General features: G+C 36.5%; 2 protein-coding genes across 8 annotated transcripts in view; both read right to left on the reverse strand.

Annotated features, from left to right (window-relative positions):
• Positions 1-1,646: 1,646 nt before the first annotated feature.
• LOC114478558 (synaptotagmin-11-like) lies at positions 1,647-10,340 on the reverse strand. Its single transcript, XM_028471692.1, has 4 exons — positions 10,082-10,340; positions 3,638-4,527; positions 2,758-2,878; positions 1,647-2,098 (listed from the first exon to the last, which is right to left on the reverse strand). Exons 1-4 carry the CDS (start codon positions 10,113-10,115, stop codon positions 1,788-1,790), a joined length of 1,356 nt encoding a protein of 451 aa, XP_028327493.1. The 5' UTR covers positions 10,116-10,340; the 3' UTR covers positions 1,647-1,787.
• Positions 10,341-13,474: 3,134 nt separating this feature from the next.
• LOC114477920 (meprin A subunit beta-like) overlaps positions 13,475-20,063 on the reverse strand; it is a 34,895-nt gene continuing 28,306 nt past the window's right edge. For 6 of the 7 annotated variants that reach the window (XM_028470633.1, XM_028470630.1, XM_028470628.1 and 3 more), the window contains 11 exons: positions 17,576-17,620; positions 17,454-17,498; positions 17,243-17,287; positions 17,114-17,161; positions 15,386-15,430; positions 15,264-15,308; positions 15,089-15,133; positions 14,966-15,010; positions 14,286-14,330; positions 14,163-14,207; positions 13,475-13,856 (listed from right to left, as the gene is read on the reverse strand). In XM_028470633.1, coding sequence (XP_028326434.1) covers positions 13,778-13,856; positions 14,163-14,207; positions 14,286-14,330; positions 14,966-15,010; positions 15,089-15,133; positions 15,264-15,308; positions 15,386-15,430; positions 17,114-17,161; positions 17,243-17,287; positions 17,454-17,498; positions 17,576-17,620 — 532 coding nt within the window. In that variant the 3' untranslated portion in view covers positions 13,475-13,777. The remainder of the gene's footprint in view (positions 13,857-14,162; positions 14,208-14,285; positions 14,331-14,965; positions 15,011-15,088; positions 15,134-15,263; positions 15,309-15,385; positions 15,431-17,113; positions 17,162-17,242; positions 17,288-17,453; positions 17,499-17,575; positions 17,621-20,063) is intronic. The other variant, XM_028470631.1, reaches the window with a different exon arrangement.

A 20,063-nucleotide genomic window follows, 5' to 3' on the forward strand; every position in this document is an offset into this window, starting at 1 on the left:
GAGAGTTAACATACCCAACACAGAGGTTAGCATCTGGGTCTACAGCAGGGGGCGCTCACACACACGAAAGCTCCAAGGACATCAGACAAGAAGGTCTCTTTGTGCAGATCCATGAGTCTGCTGCCGGGTTTTTATTCTTCTCCTCTGAGGGGTTGAGGGGGATTAACGTCACGCCAAAGGACTAAAAGGAGCGTTAAAAAAAGGCTCAGCGAGCGTCAGGGGACAGCGATACAAAAGAAACACAACCATGGGTTTCACAAACTGTGCAAAAGATGAAGAGTTTACATCAGAGAGCAGACAGAGGCGTAGGGTGTGTGTGTTTAGAGACCAGGGGTTCTCATCCTTTTCAGCCCACGACCCTCCAAAATAAAGGTCCCAGAGAGCGGGGACCCCCACTGTAGCTGAAGGTGGTTGAACACAGACATGAACATTGAAGAACAGTCATGTGGAGACAGGACCATCTATAAGGGGGAATAAAGGGGAGAGATTTTTGGGGTCCATCCATAAAGTCAGTAAAATGATGGTCCATTGTTCTATGAATCTGTGATAACCACATTTATTTATTCATCTGAATAATATCCACTGTTATCCAGGAACGTTTAATATTATTATAGTCATCTTAAAGATGGAAATCCTTGTTCAGAAATAAAATGGGTTAAAAGTGAGCAAAAATGGTGGAAAAGGTGGTGAAATGAGATTTTAAAAAACACAAAAACTGGTTAAAAGTTGGAAAATAGAGTTGCCAAAAATGGGGAGAAAAAGTGGTAAAAAGGGAAAAAAAAAAAAAAAAAGAGGAAGAATTAGCTTTAACTGGCAAAATATGGGTATGACAAATGGTGAATGTGGTTAAATTGGCAAAAAAAAAAAAGTGACAATAATGGGTCAACATATGTGACATTAGGTGGTAAAAGTGGTGGAAAGGGTTTATAAGTGCTGAACATTTATTGAAAGTGGAAAAAATGCAGAAAAGGCTTTGAAATTGAAAGAGGCAGAAAGGGGAGTAATGTATTAAAAGGAGCAAAAATATGACAACAAAAAGTGATCCAAAACATGGGCTCAAAATGTTCAAAAAAAATTGTTCATTTCTTGGACTTCTGGCGACCCAAAATGGGGAACTGACCTCAAGGTTGAGAACCCCTGGTTTAGAGAGCAGAACGATCATGAAGCTTAATGTGCAGAAGAAGAAGAAGAAGAAGTTAAAGAAGCAGAAAATTGTCATTTTTCTGATCAATATTACATTAAAAAAAACTACTTTTAACCAGAAAATAAACACCATGAAAACGTGAGCTTCCTGCAACCACAGCGCCCTCTGGTGGACGCTGAATGTTGTCATGCTTTAATAACTTGAAAAACTCATAAACTCATCCAGGTCCACAGACGGAGGACTTCCAACGCTCCTCAGTAGGTCAGTAGCTTTTCAGACGACATGCGTTAGACAGCAGGGGGGTGGGGGGGTGGTCGGGGGGACTTTTTATCCTTTTTTTCTCTTTTTTATTTTGAAGCCAGCAAGCTCCTTCCTCTTTGGGGAGGGGTAATGGATTCTGCTTTGTTTTTGTTTGTCGCCTACGGAGGAATTTACATTTGCAAACGTTGAAGAAAACAGAGACTGTGTATGTTTATGTGTGTGTATCACGATGTAGTTATACATGGGTGTGTGTGCGTGTGTGTGTGTGTGTGTATATCATGATGTAGTTATACGTGTGTGTGTGTGTGTTGTTTCTGATGCATTCTCGGCCGCTCAAACGGCAGTTTTATTTTTCTTCCTCTTCCTCCTCTCTTCCTCTTCCTCAGTACTCGCTCAGGTTGTGCCACTTGGAGATCTGCCTGCGGGGGTTTTCGCAGACCTCCCTCCACTGGGAGGAGCCAGAGGGCGACGGGCTGTGCAGGCCCAGCAGCAGGCGACCCAGCACTTCGTTCTTTGTGGTTCTGTCGAAGTCGACAACCAGGAACTCCACGGAGACGTCGGGAAGCAGCTCGGGAGGAATGTCGTAGATGAAGGATTCGTTGAAGACCGGGTTCAGGGTGCACTTCTTCACGTGGGTTTTCTTCTTCGCGATTCGTTTGCGACCGTAGAAAACGTTCACCTTCACGTACGGATCTGAGGAGGAGGGATTGAGGAAAGATTTACCAATAGGACGTGTACTGTAGATCCTCAGGGTTCTCACCAGGAACTTTTCACAGCATAGGGGGATCACACGGCAAACGTAAAGCTAAACTTTTAGTTGTTTTGTTTTTTCATCTTTGTTCCAGCTTTACTTTAAAGCAGAAAGTTATTTGTTGAATTGGTGAAGGGTCATGATGAATGTAGTTACTGTAGAGACATTGAAATATTGAAAAGACTGATTTGAAGATATGCTTTTCAAATATAAATGAGGTATTATGTGGGACCTGCAGTAATATTATACTGTTATGGACACGCCCTCCCCTTCCCCCCACTGTTTGTATTGAACAGTAATTATTGGTAACACAACAAGCACACAGTAGAGCTTTAATAGGGCCTTAGCCTGACAGAACAAGTCTCTTTAAGCCTGAACCCGTTTCAACCAGACAGTATTCACACCTGTGTGTGCACATGTAGAATAGTTATAAACATGACCAGAAGCTTCATGCGTTGCTACACGTTATGTCTGGTTGAAGCTACACTGTTATCATTTCTCTTGGGGATCAAAATGACACCGTGGGGGACCCCATTGCTCAAGAGCACTGGCGAGAACCCTAGTAGGTACTGTACGCAGAAAAGGGGATTCAGTCACTCACTGGCTGACAGGCCACTGATGTCCATCTTTGGAAGGTGTCGAGCCTTGAGGACGACCACGCTGAGACGGTGAGACACCGGCTGGTAGGACAGAGACGTCAGCAGCTCCCCACGACTCTCACACTGAGGACGCACAAGGACACGGTTCAAAAACCACCGACAGACAACGACTACACAACCTGCTGGTGTATCATTTCGACTGGTCATCCTATTATCTTGTGATGCTTTAACCATTGGGGACGAAACGTGTACGTATTCTAAATTCTCAATATCTCAATCAGTTTAAAGAATTTTCTTTTAACATCATGTTCATAATTCCATGATAACTTTTATTGCAAGATGTATCGAACAGGAGATATAAACTGTACCGACAATCTTTGTGTTCAGGACCGATTTGGTCCCATTGATTCCCGTTATAACCACATATTGTTATCCTGACATATGACAATGGTTTTCCTAAAAATACCAAATAAATCTAAGCCTCTACTTTCAAAATACAAAAGGCACCTTATTTTTGGAAAAAAAATTGCAATACAAATGGCAGCCATCTTGTATCTTGCTCTGAGCACAATTTACAGTATTTTAATAACCACTGAGATCATGCTTCTATGTCGAATAGATCCAGAGTTATCACAACTTATCTCAAATTGGCAATACTGATAGAGGCCATCTTGAATTTCTTGATTTTGAGTGGGAACCATTGGTTTGTCAGCGTGGATTCCATTAAAAATAAATTCAGCTACTCAAAACCACCAATGTACACATTTTCATACTTTCTTCCAGAAGTAAACATTGCAGCTACGTAGCTACTGGCTATTTACAGTTTGTGGAAAGTGAAAGGATGAAGGATTGTTCCTTCAAAGCAAAAGTAACGAGAGTCACCTGCATGTTCCTCTTGGTGATCTTCTGGCTCAGGTGCACTCGTCCTGTGCTCGGGTCCACGTCCTTCAGCGGCACCACCGCCTCGCCAATCACGTCGTCTCGAGCGAATCGGTCGAAGCTGAGAACCAGGAAGTGCAGCGTGAGCTCGGGCAGCGCGCTGTAGGCCACACCGTAGAAGGTGAAGGTCTCGTCGAACAGCGGGTCCAGAGTTTTCCTCAGGACACGGGTCTTCACGCGGTGCTTTTTCTCAGGCAGGATGGTCATCTTCACGTAAGGGTCGGAGCAGCCCGCCTGCTCGTCCATGGGCGGCAGACCGCGGGCGCCCACGATGGTGACCACCAGCGCCTTCTTGGGGAAGTTGTAGTCAACGGTGAGGCTGATGGCGCCGAGGCTGGGCTCGGGCTCAGGGTCAGACGCCGGCGTGAAGGGCGACGCCGTCTTGCTGCTGCCGGCCGAGCTGCTGTCTGGGCAGCAGAAATCTCCGCGCACGGGCAGCGCACGCTCCACCCTCGCCTGGCTGTGGGCGGAGCCTGCGGATGTGGGCGGGACCAGGTGACTCATCTGCAATGTGCCGGGGACATCCAGGACGTTGTTCTCGGCGTCCACCAGCACCATCCCGCGGCGCTCGGCGTCGCGCTCGGCTCGCCGGACGCCGCGGACAATCCTGTTGCTGCTGCTCAGAGACTCTGGGTAGATGCTGATGCCCTTCAACATGTGGATGAACTTGTACGGCGGGTCCTCGGCGTCGCAGTAACGGTCGCCGTGCAGCTTGTAGCGACCGGAGATACGAAGGTAACGCCGCTGGCAGAAGGACCAGAGCAGGACAAGGACCACCACCAGCAGAACCAGGACACCGGCACCCAGGAACCCGGCCAGGACCGGGGACATGGCTGAAACACACACACACACACACACACACACACAGAATAAGCCTTTTCACACTCTGGAACTGTGCATGCGTGACATCCGGGGTAAAAGATCACTCTGTTGATATTTCCAATTTAACTGTGTTTATTATTTTACTCCAGAGATCTTTAGTGTTTTAATAGTGTTTATATTATTAATATTACACATATTTACACAGAGTTTTGCACTGATACCACATTCGGCCTGATCCAAGCACTTTTGAAAACCGATGGGAGCAGCAGTACTGAAGCAAAGGCAGTCATCTTGCTTCCACACAGGTGACCCCTGGTTGATTAAAACACTGCGGGTGCAATTCGGACTCTACCCGGGAATGACGCACATATTCAGACTGGGGGAACCTGGCTTTCTGCTGATCTGAGCAGTTTTGTAAAACCAATGTGAGAGACAGTATTAAAGCGACAGACGCCCCTTGCTTCCACACTCCTTCTACCAAGCTTTTAACTTATAATTATGTATTTTTTTGTATTCACGTTTATTGTTGTTAGTTTCTTTTTTTGACTTGTACTGTATGTAATTGTTTTAACAACTGTAATGTGTCTGAGATTTTGAAAAATGCTTATAAATAAATTTTTTTTATTATTATTATTATTATTGATGGAACGACTTTAGGTTGGTTCTTCTTCTGTTGCGCAATTCTTCTTCACAATGTAGATGGTGAAACGACACTGCACCCACCAGTTCATGTTATGGTGCTGCAGCAAAAATAAAGCAGAAAGCGTTACAAATAAATTAAATTATGTTACAAATAATTTTTGTATTATTGTATATGTTACATATATTGAAGTAGGTGCGAATATCAAGACGCTCTATACATTTAATTCTGTTTTTTTTCCTTTTCTTTTGTATTGTTTTTGTTCACAGCTGTTGTTTTGTGCTTGTTTTGTGGAGCCCTTTTTTATTTTTTGTAATTTGTTTAAAGTTGTTGACAGAGTAACACACTTTGAAATTGGGAAGAAAAACAGCAAAAAGACACACAAAAAAAAGACAAAAAAAAAACCAACAGAAAGATCGAATACGATGAGAAAATGACACAGAAACACCAAACAAACAGAAAACAATGGCAAAAAAACAAAACAAGACTAAAACACTCACCAAAACAGATTTTAAAATAATCAAAGTACACAAAATGACAAAAAATTACACAAAAAGATGACAAAATGATACAAAACAGCCACAAATAAAGAATAGAAACACAAAATGATGTGTAAGCACAGCTCCTGCTGTTGAGTATGGACTAGTTTAAAACAGCTGAGATTAACAAGCTGTGTGAAATGAAGGAGTTAGTGATGGTTTAAATCAACTGGTGATCATATTAAACAGTGACAGAGTCCTCATTTTATGTACTCATCATTATGAAAATCAATGATCAACTAATCAATAAATAAGTTGAACTCGGTTTAAAAGAGATCAACGTTAAAACAGTTTGTTTTTCAAAATAAAAGCTATGAAAGAAAAGCAATAAAAAATGTCCTGCAGTCGTGGTTTTAAGCAGCGACTTGTGGGAAAATGATGAGAATCTGTGTGTGTGTGTCTATGTGTCTCTGTGTGTGTCTGTGTGTCATGGTGATTGTGCGACAATGCTCCTCTGTGCACAGCATACAAAGACCTCCTCAGTCTCCTCCTCTCTGCTGCTTTTTCACACTGTGTGTGTGTGCGTGCGTGCATGATTAACCAATAAACAGGGGTAGATGAGTTGTTGGTTGACTGTGAACCTTCAGGAAACAGGAAGTGAGTAATGAACACGTGGTCACGTGTTGAAATGTTCAGACACAATGTGGGAGGTGTTAGTATCTAATCTTTTCATGGACCGGATCCGTTCAGATCCTTTCAACGTGTGCGGGCAACGCGTACACACTCGGACCTTCCAAGTATACCCAGCTGTATACCCGTGAAACTGTACAAGCGACGCCCCTACAACCACGCCCCTACTACAAACCGTGCCCTCGCAGTCGGTAAAAAACAGTTCACATGTGCCATGCAAGCATGCTGTGAGCCACGCCCACGTGTGCAACGGTGAAGCAATTTTTCAATGTAACCTCAAAGTTATCCAGGAAGTGGAGGCAGTAGTGGGTAAGGTTAGTGAAAAGGTTCATGTCCAGGTATTGGCTCAGGGGGCTGGATAGGGCGTGGTTTGTAGTAGGTGGCGTGGTTGTGGGGGCGTGGCTTGTACAGTTCCGCAACTAGACCCTTCTCGGGCCTGATCGTTTCGGATCCTTCCAACTCATGCGTGAAACGCGCCTCCATGCGGTCGGCCTATTTTATGGCAGTTTGTGTACTATTTAAAAGGTTCAAACCCCGCTATTTAAAACAAATTAGAAATGTACATTTTGAGTGAATTCCTATTTATTTTGGTTTTTATCTTATTTTCTGTTTGTAATTATTAAACCTCCAAAATATAAATCAACCAATAACCAGTGCTATTTAAATGTAAATAGACATTAATATGTCTTTATAGTTTTAAAATAAATCAATATTACACTGAATCACACAGAGAATGTTTGGAAAGATGTAGGTAGACTGGAGGTCTGTGATAGAACAAACACAGTGAGCTCTACAAACAAACAAACAAACAAACAAACAAACAAACAAACACACAAACAAACAAACAAACAAACGCATGAGAACAATCACAGTTTGAAAAACAAGCTAAAAAATGATCCAAAAATAAGCGTCAAATCGTCTTTTCTGGTTCATTGTTTTTAGTCTAACAGATGATGTCATGCTGGAAGCAGCTAAAGACGCTGCCTGGCAACACACACACACACACACACACACACACACACACGCATGCACACATTCTCAGATGAGTGTGTGTGTGTGTGTGTCTATGGGGTGCCGAATGTAAAAACTCACTCATTGTTTCATAGCTGACATATTTTGAACATTTTGCTCATTTTTCTTTCATTTGAGACAGAAATTCATGTAAAACAGCATGTTCTATATCACTGTTAAAAATGTGCACGCTTTTTTACACAAAGTAAATGTTAAATCTAATTTCTTTAGATGAAATTTTATATTTAGATTCACATTTGCCATGTAGATTTACATTTAACGTTTGGATTTATATTTAACATTTGGATTTATATTTAACATTTATATTTACATCTAACAATTAGATTTACGATTCAGAATTTAGATTTAGATTAACATTTAGATTTAACTTTTACATTTAGATTCAATATTTACATTTAGATTTAACATTTAGATTTATATTTAATAAGTCTATACTTCCTCCTACATCTTTTCGAACATGTACAGGCTTCACGAGCAGGATTTTGTACCATTTGCTCTGTCTTTGCTTAGTTTGATTAATTTTCATTTTTATTATTATTAATATTATTATCACTATTATTATATTATCATTTTTCATTGTGAGATACACTGCTGTTGTGTTCATGTTCAAAATAAAAATTAAATTAATCCAAATCAAATATTTAACATTTATATTTAGATTTAGCATCTACATCTAACATTTAGATTTAGATTAACATTTATATTTCAATTTTTCATTTAGATTTAACATTTAGATTTAGATTTTTGTGTACACATTTTTAACAGTGATATAGAACATGCTGTTTTACATGAATTTGTGTGTCTGTGTGTGTCTGTGTGTGTGTGTGTGTGTGATTGTTTATGGTGAAATATTACAGATGACTAAATTCTCTTTTAAGTTTTAAAACGTGTTTCTGTTTGACATAAGTTATTTAAACACATTTTACATAAAAACATGTATATAATGTGTGATATGAACAAACAAACCCACTGAATAAATCATTGATATAAAACAGATGACCCATTGGTAATAATAATAACTATTATTGTGTTTTACAGTTTAGATATGGGTATTATTGTGTACTATGGTGTGTATTGCATGCATATATTATAGTATATTAGACATGTACATTGTGTATTACAGTGTGTAATATTTTCTTTAGTCATTTTTGTGGTTATTTTGAACCCAACAATTCATGTGGAATTATTGGTTTCATATTTGATAAGCGCTATGAGATGACTATTGTTGTAGTTGGTCCTATATCATAAAGTTTATTGTCATATGTACAAGTTAAAAAGAACAGGTGCAATGGAATTATTATGCATGTCCCTTAGTCTGATGAAAAAATTACAAAACTCATTCACTATAATTCACATTCCATAATTTCTCTTTTTTCTATTCTTTTTTTTTTGTGTACTATTTTGTTTTATAATATAATACACTGTATTTATTATTCTGTTTTTATGATAAAGTGTCCTCAGGTGGCCTGGAAGGCACTTTTAAACAAAATGAATATTATGATTATGATTATTAATAAACAACAAATCAGCCAAGACAGTATAACAATAGAAGGTGCAAAACAAGGAAAAAACAGAAGTATACTCTACAAAAAGATAAATAAATGAATACAACCTGAGTTTAATTGAATAATAATAGTAATAATAATACTTTTTTTTTTTTTTAATTAAATGTTATGCACAATACATTCATATTTAGTAACAGTACAAAAATAAGTGTATCAAACATGACATCATGAACAACAGCAATATAGAAAATAAAAAATAGCAGCATTTTAAATGGTAGATCAGTGTAGGTAAAAAAATAACAAAGCAGAATTCTAATAATTAAATAAATCATTAATCAAATTGAATGTGTGGATAGACTTATTATTATTGATTAATTTGATGGATTCTATGTAATATTTATTATTTACACTCAATGCTGAATGCTGTAAGATTTATGGATGTGGAATTGTTTGTTGTAGTTATTTTTGTTTTGTTTTCGTATAACAAAATTGCATCTTTTGCTGTCAGACTTAATGTACCTTTCAAATCATTGATCAAATAATGTTCCATATCCTTCCAGAACATTTATAAAATATGAGCCGTTTATTGTTTTCAGTTTGTCACAATTATCTCAGCAAACTTTGAAAAGTAAGAATTAGTGGGAAATATATTATTTATTATTTATTATTGATTTATTTGACCTTCTTTGGAATAAAAAATGTATAGATTAATAATAAAGTCTTACGCCACTCACAGACATGACGTCACTCCAGTAACCCACCCCAACTGTCACGCACGCGCCCGTGTATGAGAGCACACAAACGCCCCGTTTATGATAAATGCGTGTTTGTGTGTGTGTGTGTGTGAGTGTGTGTGTGTGTGTGTGTGTGTGAGGTCACAACGTAAACAATAAATGTGTATTTCTTTGTACATGAGTGACGTCACACAGCGCACTGCGTTTAATCTCGTTTTTACGCCTAAAAAACGATGAAAATCCGGTGTGATCGGTTGTTATTGTGACGGTGAATGAAAGAATAGATTTAAATATCCGTCAGTAGACCGTCTGATGACCGTCTGTTACCGACCAACCGGGGAAACGCCTGATGCGGTCATCCTGCGTGGACGCACCCCGGCCTGTGCGCGTCAGACCGGGCCTGACTCAGAGGCTGAGGACCACGGTTCTCCACCACCGGACATGGACACCGGGACCGGGGTTAGTTAGTGTCGTCTGTAGCTCACCGTTGGCCGGTCCCAGCTCGATGATGTCCGCCATTTCAGAGGCTTTCAGCGGGAGGAGGACGAACCCGAGCCGGAGAAGGAGCGAGTAGAGGCGGACAGACCGAGACCCACCGGGCGGTCACTTTACGTCCATAGGGGTGGCCGTGCGTGCGTCTGTCTCTGTACGTAGGTCTGTCTGTTCGTCTGTGCGTAGGCCCGTGCGTGCGTCTGTCTGCTCGTGCGTGTGTCCGGTGCTGTTCTCCTCCCTCAGTGATGCTGGGGATGCAGGGAGTCTGCGCAGGACGCGCGCGCTCAGAGATCGTGTATGAACAGGTGTAGACACGTGTTTATTATTTAGTACAAACGGGATAATAAAACATACACACGTGATTATAAATCATACAAACATATAGAAGATCATTCCCACAAGTAAAAAATAATAAATAAATAATAAAATGATCATTGTAAAAATCCATGTCATAATTATACTAAGTCATAATTAAGAAATACTAAGTCATAATTATGATATACTAAGTCATGATTGAGATATAAGTGATAATTATGAGATAGTATCCCAGTTACTTATGATTATGATATGCTAAGTCATAATTATGAGATATGAAGTTTTAATAATGAGATACTAAGTTATAATGATGACATATTAAGTCATGATTACAAGATATTAAGTTATAATAATGAGATACTAAGTCATAATTATGATATACTAAGTCATGATTATGATATACTAAGTCATAAGTGAGATATTAAGTCATAATTATGAGATATGACGTTATAATAATGAGATACTAAGTTATAATAATGAGATACTAAGTTATAATGATGACATACTAAGCCATGATTACGAGATATTAAGTTATATAATGAGATACTAAGTCACAATTAATAACAATAATAACTTTACAGTGCATAATAAAACCACAACAGTACATAGTATAAAACCACAATAAAATTACGCTAAAACAGTATTAAAATATATAGAAGATATACTAAGCCATAATTAAGATATACTAAGCCATAATTAAGATATACTAAGTCATAATTAAGATATACTAAGCATAATTAAGATATACTAAGTCATAATTAAGATATACTAAGCCATAATTAAGATATACTAAGCATAATTAAGAAATACTAAGCCATAATTAAGATATACTAAGCCATAATTAAGATATACTAAGCCATAATTAAGAAATACTATGTCATAATTATGATATACTAAGTCATGATTGAGCTATAAGTGATAATTATGAGATAGTATCCCAGTTACTTATGATTATGATATGCTAAGTCATATATATGAGATATTAAGTTATATAATGAGATACTAAGTCACAATTAATAACAATAATAACTTTACAGTGCATAATAAAACCACAACAGTACATAGTATAAAACCACAATAAAATTACGCTAAAACAGTATTAAAATATATAGAAGATATACTAAGCCATAATTAAGATATACTAAGCCATAATTAAGATATACTAAGTCATAATTAAGATATACTAAGCATAATTAAGATATACTAAGTCATAATTAAGATATACTAAGCCATAATTAAGATATACTAAGCATAATTAAGAAATACTAAGCCATAATTAAGATATACTAAGCCATAATTAAGATATACTAAGCCATAATTAAGAAATACTATGTCATAATTATGATATACTAAGTCATGATTGAGCTATAAGTGATAATTATGAGATAGTATCCCAGTTACTTATGATTATGATATGCTAAGTCATATATATGAGATATGAAGTTATAATAATGAGATACTAAGTTATAATGATGACATATTAAGTCATGATTACAAGATATTAAGTTATAATAATGAGATACTAAGTCATAATTATGATATACTAAGTCATGATTATGATATAATAAGTCATAAGTGAGATATTAAGTCATAATTATGAGATATGAAGTTATAATAATGAGATACTAAGTTATAATAATGAGATATTAAGTTATAATGATGACATACTAAGCCATGATTACGAGATATTAAGTTATATAATGAGATACTAAGTCACAATTAATAACAATAATAACTTTACAGTGCATAATAAAACCACAACAGTACATAGTATAAAACCACAATAAAATTACGCTAAAACAGTATTAAAATATATAGAAGATATACTAAGCCATAATTAAGATATACTAAGCCATAATTAAGATATACTAAGTCATAATTAAGATATACTAAGTCATAATTAAGATATACTAAGCCATAATTAAGATATACTAAGCCATAATTAAGATATACTAAGTCATAATTAAGATATACTAAGCCATAATTAAGATATACTAAGCCATAATTAAGATATACTAAGCATAATTAAGATATACTAAGTCATAATTAAGATATACTAAGCCATAATTAAGATATACTAAGCCATAATTAAGATATACTAAGCCATAATTAAGATATACTAAGCATAATTAAGATATACTACGCCATAATTAAGATATACTAAGTCATAATTAAGATATACTAAGTGATAATTATGAGATACTAAGTCATAATTATGAGGGGTTCTCTGCAGGATGAACTCAGATATGGTGTATGAACAGGTGGAGCCACTTGTTTATTCTAGAAACATGATGATAAACCAGGGTTTTCAACCACTGGGCCGGGGCACACTTGTGTGCCATGGGAAATTATTATTTTACCTAACATTTTTGAAAACTGAAACTCTTAAAGTTTAACACAGAACAAAATTGAATTATAAAAATGTATTTCTATATTTATTCATTTACTATAAATGTATTTACGACTAATACTATATCTATATCTACATATATTATAGAAATAATGTAAAATAATTTAATATTTAAAAAAAAATCCATTATATAAAGCAAAACAGTAGGCAAAGCAAATTTATTTGTATAGAGCATTTTATACACAAGGCAACTCAATGTGCTTTACATGATAAAAGATTCAACTTTAAAATCAATAAGAATATTTAAAATCATCAGTAAAATCAATTCAAATCATCAACAAACACATTAGATCAACAACATGAACAAACATCTCCCTCTCAATCATATGTATTGAACATAATATGGTTCATTTGCAGTTCAAATCATATTTAACGCTTTGTTTTATATTTGAATTCAAGACACTTTGATTAGAATGACATATGCATATTGTTAATTACACTATTATTTGAAAAAAAAAAATAGATTTTTTGGTTGTTGTTCATTTTATTCTTATTAAAAACACACAGATTGTTAATTGAACTTTTTTTAGAAAGAAGAAATATGAAAGATAATAAAAACTTTTTTATTAGCATTTATTTGATTCCTATTCAAGAATGACTGTATATATTGTTAATATAGGCTACAAAATTAGTTTTTTTTTAAACATTTTTGATTGGTGGTGTGGTTTGGAATTTATTTCAATGAAAATATGAACATTGGTTGATAAACACCATAATAAATCATACAAACATGATAAATGTGCAGAAAAATGAAAATAATGATATGATACAGTGCGTATAGTCCATGTGAATCTATTATTTTTTGAAACGTAATAGAGCTGAATGTCATTTACAATTAGAACTTGTTCTAAACTACCTACCCAAAATTTAAGCCGTTAACATTTATTTTTCAATCTTCTCTTTGTATCTTTGCAGTAGATGTTCGTATAATAATGAATAATAAAAGATGCATTGGAGATGTTCATCAGGGCAGCAAAAGCATCAAAGCCAGTGGAAAGATGAGGACAGGACAAGCCCCCATTGTAGGAGAAAGGTTGAAAATACTGCAACAGAAACAAAACGGAGAGTTTTTATTATTCATTTGTGATTTATTTCATTAAGATAACAGATTAAATTAGATATTAGATGACTATACGTTTACACATGCAGAATGTCATAAGTTAGCAAACACTAACCACTATTTGGGTGTCACACTATTCTTCTCCTCTCTAAAGTTATCACTTTATTATCAGGAACATGTTTTGTGGTCACGTCGGGGTCACCAATTTGTGAAATTAAAAATCCTAATTATGCTCGTAACTGTAAGAATTCGCCTCATTTCTAAAAATAGAAATAAAGAACCAAAATACCTTTCGTCTTCTGTTGTTTCTGTAGGTGGTGAGGGCGTGTACATCCTGTTAAAGAATAACATGAATTAAATCACTATTTGTAATATGTATCAAAATGTAAAACATGAAATAAACTTCTAATACTTCTCAGAAGTAGTTGTTGGAGGCAGATCAGTGGTGGTGATTATTCTGCAAAAGTAAATGATTGAAACAATGATATTAGATTATTTCAGTGATGACAGTTTGGTTGTTAAACACCATTTTCATACAGTGTGTTAGTTAAACTATAGTTATTCTCCTACTGCAACATTAATTAATGAATGAGGTGTTCTACTGCCCTCTACTGACTGTCCTTTTAACTGTTCATTCATTCAGAATAAAACATGTGTGATTATTAGAACTGGGTGATATATCAAGATTCAGGACTTATCGAGATTTCTATTTTGGTGAAAATTACAAAATCGCCTTTGATGATATATTTTTTTTATTTTAGAGCTTATTTTGTATTAAAATACTCATTTTAGGAGTCGCTACTTGAAAAGCTCAGTTAGATAGATTTCTAAAACAAGCCTTCCCCTAAACCAGTGGTTTTCAACCTTGGGGTCAGGACCCCATTTGGGTGTCATGAGACACCGGCAGGGAGGGGGTCGTCAGATGCCTTCAAGAATCTAAAAATATATATTTTTTTAACAATTAGAGCCCATTTTTGCTTATTTTTTTCTGCAGCTCCACTAAACTTGCCATATTTTAACCTATTTTCATCACTTTTTCTTGCCATATTTTTTCAAGGTTTTTAAAACTGAAAAAATAAAGAAGCAAAACACCTTTTGTCTTCTGTTGTTTCTGTAGGTGGTGAGGACGTGTGAATCCTGGTAAAGAACAAAATGATTTACTTCACTATTTGTAATGTGTATCATAGTGTAAAATGTGAAATAAACTTTAAATACTTCTCATAGGTAGTTGCTGGAGGCAGATCAGTGGTGGTGAGTGAGCTGCAGTAAATAATAGAAAATATTATGATCTACACGTGGCACACTGGGAGAAAACGTCCTATTTGATTAGCAACAAAAATGTAAAGGTTCTCATTTTTAAATTGAAAAAAAAAAAAAGAGGAAATAATACCTTTTGTCCTTTGTTGTTAATGTAGGTGATGAGGAAGTGTGAACCCTGTGATACAATAGATGAGAAACACTTAAAAATAGGGAATTCATCAAAGTATAAAATATGAAATGAACTTTAAATACTTCTCGGAGGTTGTTGATGGAGGCAGATCAGTGGTGGTGAACATCCTGTGATGTGAATATAAAAAAATCTGAATCATAGATATAAGAAGATATTGAACTTGTTTCGTTCCTTTGCAGTGTTTCAATTTAAACTGATACAGAGGAGAGTTCAGAGTAAAAATTTACCCCAATAACACACAAAACAACAAAATAACATAAAACGCTAATAAAAATATACAAAAATGACAGAAAAACCCATTAAACCACAAAAAAAAAAAAAAAAAAATGACAAACACAAATAAAACGAAAACACACAAACCCTTGGTTCTGTCCTGTAATAATATTCAGATTAGTCTTTATTCTTAACCCTGACATAAATGTCAGGGTTGAAGTGAACGCAACTAACACTTAAATCGACCACTTCCTCCTTGTGATGTCACACGCTAAATCGGGAAAAAAATCGCCTCCCCTCCGCTGGTATCTCCACCCATGGACTCCACCCCCTACCTGATGAAAACTTTTGCAAAAGTCCGCCATTGTTTTTCTCGCTAGCGAAGGAGTGAAGGTGCGTTCACACCGAACGCGACTGTAGTGACTGCAGTCACTTCAATCAACCGTGATGAGTCAACATAGTGGAGCTTTTTGGTCACTTCATTGCTCCAGTGATGTGGTGACTGTGCGTGTGTGTGTGTGTGTGTGTGTGTGTGTGTGTGTGGAGCTGGTGACAGGGGAGAGAGAGGGCCTGTCACTTCTTCTCTGGTCGTACGTTTACAACACGTATTATAGACAGCGCCGCTTTTACAATTTAAATGATCAACTTACAGAGTTACTAAAGGATGAGATCACCCAGAATGTAGGCTTATTCAAGAAATTAACCGCTATAATTTTGCCCTGGTAAATTGAGGAAGTGTACAGTTGCTGCAGCCGTGTCACTGTAGCGGGAGGGAGGGGCTGTGCCTCGGCTCTACAGACAGTGAAGGACGGGGCAGTTATCGCTTGAAGTCGTTTGAAAATTTAAAACATTTTTCAACTTTGAGTGACTAGGTCACACACAGGACCAAGTCGCCGGAATAGTGCAAGTTGGATTGCTTGAAGTCGCATCATTCACATTGATTTTCAATTTAATCTAGTCGCTTCAGTCGCTTCTGTCACGCTTGGTGTGAACACACCTTTAGTGTGCCGCAGAAGAGAGGGGTAGGGGGAGGGGGAGGTGTTTGCAACTCCAGGGATACACCCAACGTGCTGTTGTATTGAATTTGAATGTTGTTTGTTGGTTTTTGTCGCAATGTTTGCTGAAGAGTTTTTTCATGATCCCAAACTCCGCCCCTCTCTTCAAGGGCCCAGTTTGGATTTTGCCTTTTTTTTTACCTCTTCTTCTCACCCATTGTTTCATATTTCTTATCTCAGACACGGAGCGCTGCTCTTATGGCTGCTCCCCAGTACTCCCGTACCTGTCCCCCATGTGATATGTTATTATACTTCATGTTTCTTGGTCGGGATGTAACTGAAACTGAATTACCCCTCGGGGACAAATAAAATTTTCGGAATCTGAATCACCCCCCAAACGGAGCGCTTTGAAAGAGCTGGATTATACAGGGTATTAAACCTCTTCTGTTGCTTGATTCATGTTGTGTTTTGACCAAACCCCAGCACAGATATGTCATTTAGACCACAGGGAACCATTTTAAAATCTGAAAAATGGGTATAATATGTCCCCTTTAAATTTGAATGTGACATCATACAAAATACCTTTTGCCTTCTGTTGTTTCTGCAGGTGGTGAGGTGGTGTTGTACATCCTGTTAAAGAATAAAATACATTAATGCACTATGTGTAACAGCATGTATCAAAGTGTAAAATGTGAAATAAACTTCTAATACTTCTCAGAGGCAGTTGTTGGAGGCAGATCAGTGGTGGTGAACATCCTACAAAATGAATGAATGAGAAATACATATTAGAATAATGTAATCTACGCGTGACACACTGGGAGAAAACTTCCATCTATGTGAACATTTCCTCCTCTTTGATCAGCAGCAAAAATGTAAAGATCCTCATGTAAAAAAAAACAAGAAAAAAAAGAGGAAATAATACCTTTTGTCCTTTGTTGTTAATGTAGGTGATGAGGAAGTGTGAACCCTGTGATACAATAGGTTAGAAACACTTAAAAATAGGGAATTCATCAAAGTATAAAATGTGAAATGAACTTTAAATACTTCTCGGAGGTTGTTGATGGAGGCAGATCAGTAGTGGTGAACATCCTGTGATGTGAATATAAAAAAACTGAATCACAGATATAAGTAGAATTTTAACTTTTGCAGTGATGAGAGTTTGGTCGATATTGAACACATTTTAATGATAACACTTGCTGTATTTAATATGATTGTTAAACTATTACCACACAAGTTGTTTCTTCGATGGTCAGGATCACGTTTATTAATTTGTTACTATATTATTACAGTTACTGGCTTTCTGTAATTTTATTTATAATTTATTTCTAACATTGCAGAGCACCCCAAGTTAGTAAATAGGATATGCTTTAGCTATTTGATCAATTTAAACAGATATAGAGGAGAGATTGGGTCAGTGGTTAATGACCCGGCAGATCTGTTGTTTCAGACATAATTTAAAGTGTAAAGGTTGTTTTTAATTTTGTTTCTCAGTTCTTTGTCCATTTAGTTTTCACTGCATTCGCAAAGTAAAGAAATTGCAAAAATATGGTAAATGACTAGAAAAAAACATACAAAATTACAAATAAATACAAGAAAAGGGATAACAACAGTACACTAAAATGACTACAACACACAAAACAACAAAAATATACAAAATCAGAACAAAAATTGACGCAAAAACACAAAAAAAAAACATAAAACACACAAAAAAACAACAAAATTACATAAAACAACAATAAAAATTTACAAAAACTATAGGAAAAAAAAAAGAAAAAACCATAATTCACAAATGACAGAAAAACATAAAATCAGCAGACGCCTCTGAGGAAGAAGTCAAAACATGTCAAGAGATCAAAGTAAATTTCCTGAAAAAAGTTGTCTGAATAAAAGAAAAACCTTAACATGCTACATATTTTATTTTAGTGAACCTTATCTTTTATTTAAAATTGCTGCAGGTACCCTCTGAACTGAATAAAACTCTAAACTGAGCTATTTTAATCAACAAGAAATAATAGGTGAAAATATTCGTATCAAATTCTTGAGTTGTTGTTGGAGGCAGACGAGTGGTGAAATAAAAGCATTACGTAATGGCAGGTTTTTTGTTTCTAAGCTTTTTTTCAGGGTTTGTGTTTCTTTAAGTTCTTACCGTGTAAAACATGGGCCGTCATCATTATCGTTGTGACTGTGTGTGATCGTCACAGGTTCCACAGCAGGACACGGAAGTTCATTTCCCAAAAAAAGAGGATTGATATCTATCAAAAATTAATCACAAAACAACATTAGAATGACCTCTGTATGGGAAATCATTTGACATATATTAAGTGTAAATGTTTTAGGGGAAACACATGCCTTCAAAGCTAAACATGAAAATTCCTGAACCTCCCTTGATAAACTCTCGAAACTTCAAGTCATCACGAGTGAGAAAAGTACTTCTGCCAAAACGAAATCCGGCAAAGGCTACTTCGTTGTTCTCGTCGATAAATGTTGATCCATTTTTACGAGGATTGTCAAATACATACAGACCTATGAACACACAATATGCAAAACTTTAAAGTTAGTTTGTAGAATCCATTCAGCAATCCTTTGTGTTTGTAATCTTACCATTGAAGATAAGTTCTGGGTCAGTAGTGAAACTGATTTGCTTGGACATCTGCAGCTGGATGTTTGGGTTCTGATCCAACATTTTTAAAGTCACTTGTCTGTATGGACAAGGCCACTCCAGCATGTCATCGTTTACCCCTGACACAAGCTGCACATAGAGTCCCAGAAATGTCTGAAAAAGCCTCACCGCCACTCGGTAAGCGTATCCGTCTGGAGAGTATTGACGTTGGCTGTATAAGATGGTTCCAAAACGCTCATTTTCCAAGCGATTCTCTAAATCGTCAATCTGCATCTTCCCATGGGGACACTGTGTGTCGGACAGATTAATGTCATCGATTGAGAAGCCACCTGTGGAGTTCCCAGTCCCTTTGAGAACCTCAAACTCCACCTGGAAGTGCTTGGTGGCATTCAGTGAAACATGGTGAAGCTTCCAGTGAGATGTAGCTGGACCTGTGGAGACAAGTCTGGTTAGTTCTTATCACTCAGCCTAAGAAGTTAAAGCAAGATATCAGAGGTTTTCTACAACCTAAATCTTGTCTTCTTACAATGTTAAGCTATTAGCTGTTAATGTACTACAAGATGCTAACAATCCACCATGATGCAATGGGCAGAACGCAAAGGGAAATGCAGAACAGATGAGTAACCAGATGTAGATGACACACTCCAGTACAGTGCAACAAACAATAACAACATATCATTTAATGTGGTTGACCTCTGATGTTGAAAGTAATGAAATGAAAACATATACAGTAGGTGGCGATATGCACCTATTCAAGTTGGTTGCAACACTCCAATAACCAAGAAAGAAGAAGATCATAGCTGTGTTTCCATTACACTTTTTTGCAAAATAAAAGTGATATTTCTAAATGTCGACAAAGTATACTTGTGCTTTGAGCCTCGTAACTCCCGTGAAATCTCATCCCGTGAGAAT

This window comes from Gouania willdenowi, chromosome 16, assembly GCF_900634775.1.
Source record: "Gouania willdenowi chromosome 16, fGouWil2.1, whole genome shotgun sequence".
In the NCBI taxonomy this organism is placed as follows: domain Eukaryota; kingdom Metazoa; phylum Chordata; class Actinopteri; order Blenniiformes; family Gobiesocidae; genus Gouania; species Gouania willdenowi.